Source organism: Zea mays, chromosome 2 (assembly GCF_902167145.1).
Source record: "Zea mays cultivar B73 chromosome 2, Zm-B73-REFERENCE-NAM-5.0, whole genome shotgun sequence".
Taxonomy (NCBI): Eukaryota; Viridiplantae; Streptophyta; class Magnoliopsida; order Poales; family Poaceae; genus Zea; species Zea mays.
Genome location: NC_050097.1, coordinates 114,599,238 through 114,602,245, shown reverse-complemented (window position 1 = coordinate 114,602,245; position 3,008 = coordinate 114,599,238). Strand labels below are relative to the sequence as shown.

The following is a 3,008-nucleotide window of genomic DNA, read 5'->3' as shown; positions in this document are numbered from 1 at the left end:
AATCCGACTACATTTAATACCCGGAACGGAGGTTCAAACATTTGATGGGACATGAGCTAAATTTTAGCGGGGTGTAACCAAACACCCCCTTATATCAGCCAGTAGCCCAGCACTTATGTCTGTCGATCTGTCGGTGCATTGCATTACAGCTAGCTAGGCCTTTAAATAGAGATCCATATACACTGTCTCCTATAGCCACACAACACCGCAGCATTTCTTCTTCTTCTTGTCACTAGCTGCAGGCTGCACACAGCGCCGCCATTGTTTTGTTAGCATGGCCCCGAGCAAGGTTGCTGCTGCAGTGAACGGACAGAAGCCGATGGTGCCCAACATCGTTCAGAGCAGCAGCACTCTGCCGCCGGTTGCCGGCGGCGACGAGGAGTTCGCGCCGTCTGTGTGGGGAGATTTCTTCGTCACCTATGCTCCTCCCGTCTCACAGGCACGCATATATATACGTACATCTACCAAAAGCTAGCAGCAGCTTCTGCGTCGTCGTCTACAACGATTTCGCTATTAATTAATGGGCTGTGCAGGCATCAGAGCAGCGGATGAGGGAGAGGGCGGAGCGGCTCAAGGCGCAAGTACGTCAGGCGTTCGATGCTGCCAGCATGGATGTTGCAGGTCTGGTCACGTACGTCGACACCCTCGAACGCCTCGGCATAGACAACCACTTCCGCGACCTGATCGGAGGCGCACTGGATCGAATCCGAGCAGAAGAGCTGCCGGAGCACGGCGGCGGCCTGCACATCGTCGCGCTTCGGTTCCACCTGCTCCGGCAGCATGGGATATGGGTATCTACAGGTAACTAATTTTTTTAATAGAGATTCTCGCAAACACCTTCTGCTAGCTACTGTATACATGTGATATAGCTAGTAATAATCACGTGTGTTTTGAATTAATAATATACACGCACGCACGCATGCAGATGTGTTCGACGCGTTCAGAGACGACGCGAGCGGTTTCTGTTCGAGCCTCTGCAGTGACGACGACCCTAGGGGTCTCCTGAGCTTGTACAACGCAGCTCACATGGCAGTCCCAGGCGAGGTGGTCCTCGACGACGCCATCGCCTTCGCGAGGGGCCGCCTCCTGGACATCCTGAGAGGCAGCAAGGTCAGGTCGCCGGTGTCGGAGCAGATCACCCGAGCCCTCGACATCCCCCTCCCACGATTTACGAGGCGGCTGGAAACCATGCACTACATTGCCGAGTATGAGCATGAAGAGACACACGACGGCCTGCTGCTTGAGCTCGCTAGGCTCAACTTTGTCCTTGTGAGAGCGCTTCACCTCAGGGAGCTCAAGGACCTGTCACTGTAAGTCTTCTTTCTTGTATACAAACATGTATATCTGATCTGCATGCATATTGTAATGTAAAGATTAATGTATATCTGCATGCAGATGGTGGAGGGACCTCTACAACACTGTGAAGCTCCCGTACGCTCGGGACCGTATGGTGGAGATCTACTTTTGGACATGTGGCATGCTTCATGAGGAGGAGTACTCCCTGGCACGGATGTTCTTCGCCAAGACGTTTGGAATGGTGTCACTGATGGACGACACTTTCGATGTCCATGCCACTCTAGACGAGTGTCACAAGCTCAAAGAAGCTATGCAGAGGTAGTCTGGCCTTATTTTATGTCAGCTAGCCAATGCAAATTTAGCTCCGGCCGGCTCAGCGTCTTCCTTCTTCTTAAGAGATGTTTTTTGCTAATATAATGCATATACTTATTACTGATGGACCCCATGCATGCAGATGGGATGAAAGTGAAGTCTACATTCTACCAGAGTATCTACGCATGCTGTATATCCAAACCCTTAGCAACTTCAGAGAGTTTGAGGAGATCTTGGAACCGAACAAGAAGTACCGCATGGCTTACACAAAAGAGGCAGTATGTTCATATATACTTCTTAATTAATTAGATGCGTAATAATAATATGTGTATTCAACTGTATACTTCTTAACATGCATGGAAGATATATACATAATTTCAACTATTGAATAATTAATGTGCATTGATGCAGTACAAGCTGTGCTCCCAAAACTACCTAAAGGAAGCCATCTGGTCCAGCCAGAAATACCAGCCAAGCTTCAAGGAGCATGAGGAGCTATCAATCATGACCTCAGGTCTGCCGATGCTCACGATCCTAACGCTGATGGGCTACGGTGATGAGGCAACTCCGGAGGCGTTCGAGTGGGTAAGCAGTGTTCCTGAAATGGTCCGCGCTGGTTCGCAGGTCACTCGCTTCCTCAACGATTTGTCTTCTTACAAGGTATACTGTATACCCATGAGCATGATTTGATTCAACATATAACATGCAAATCCATACTCTGATACTCAAGATCTATACAAACGAACATGCATATGCAGTTGGGAAAGCACAAGAAGGATATGCCTAGCTCTGTGGAGACCTACATGGTAGAGAATGGCTTAACAGGAGACCTCAAGCAAGTACTCCCTCTCTAGACAATACTCGCTCTGATCACACAACCAGATTGGCTATAACGATTCTCGTGTTGTATTCAGCTTTGTGTTTCATTATATATGCATGCTATATATGTGATAAATGTACCCATTTCTATATGGGTCGTAATATGATAACCTGGATATGGATATAACTAACTTTCGGTGCTCAATGTATCTTTGTCATCATGCATATCTTCATATTTATATTTAAGGCATCCAACGGAACTTCCTCCTTAAATCTTACTAGGTACGCAAGAAAAAAATAAACAATCTTAGTTCCGGTTGTATGGCATGATACGAACACTACATGAAAATAAATAATTCATGGTTGTATCATGTAATATTAAAACAATAATCTACTAACGGAGTATTAAAATAACAATATAATGCCACAATATTAAAATTATTAAATAATTCTTCATAGGACAGGGTCTTGCTTGTTGACGACTTGACGTTCATAAATGAGCAAAGACGAACAGTAGGCAACACTACCGGAATTTGACTCTTTGCCGAGTGCCATATTCTTTGCCGAGTGTTTTATTTCGG

At 46.5% G+C, this 3,008-nt stretch overlaps 1 protein-coding gene across 1 annotated transcript; it reads left to right on the top strand.

Annotated features, from left to right (window-relative positions):
* The first annotated feature begins 532 nt into the window (after positions 1-532).
* Positions 533-2,632, top strand: LOC103646867 (eudesmanediol synthase-like). The gene is made up of 6 exons (XM_020549312.1): positions 533-801; positions 926-1,310; positions 1,396-1,614; positions 1,751-1,886; positions 2,020-2,268; positions 2,367-2,632. Exons 1-6 carry the CDS (start codon positions 549-551, stop codon positions 2,460-2,462), a joined length of 1,338 nt encoding a protein of 445 aa, XP_020404901.1. The 5' UTR covers positions 533-548; the 3' UTR covers positions 2,463-2,632.
* The last annotated feature ends 376 nt before the right edge of the window (positions 2,633-3,008 follow it).

Bases quoted from the DNA above. Each gene is read 5' to 3' on its own strand.
- LOC103646867 (XM_020549312.1), top strand. From the start codon at position 549: ATGAGGGAGAGGGCGGAGCGGCTCAAGGCGCAAGTACGTCAGGCGTTC. The intron at 802-925 runs GTAACTAATTTT...GCACGCATGCAG, and splicing joins TGGGATATGGGTATCTACAG to ATGTGTTCGACGCGTTCAGA. The intron at 1,615-1,750 runs GTAGTCTGGCCT...CCATGCATGCAG, and splicing joins CTCAAAGAAGCTATGCAGAG to ATGGGATGAAAGTGAAGTCT.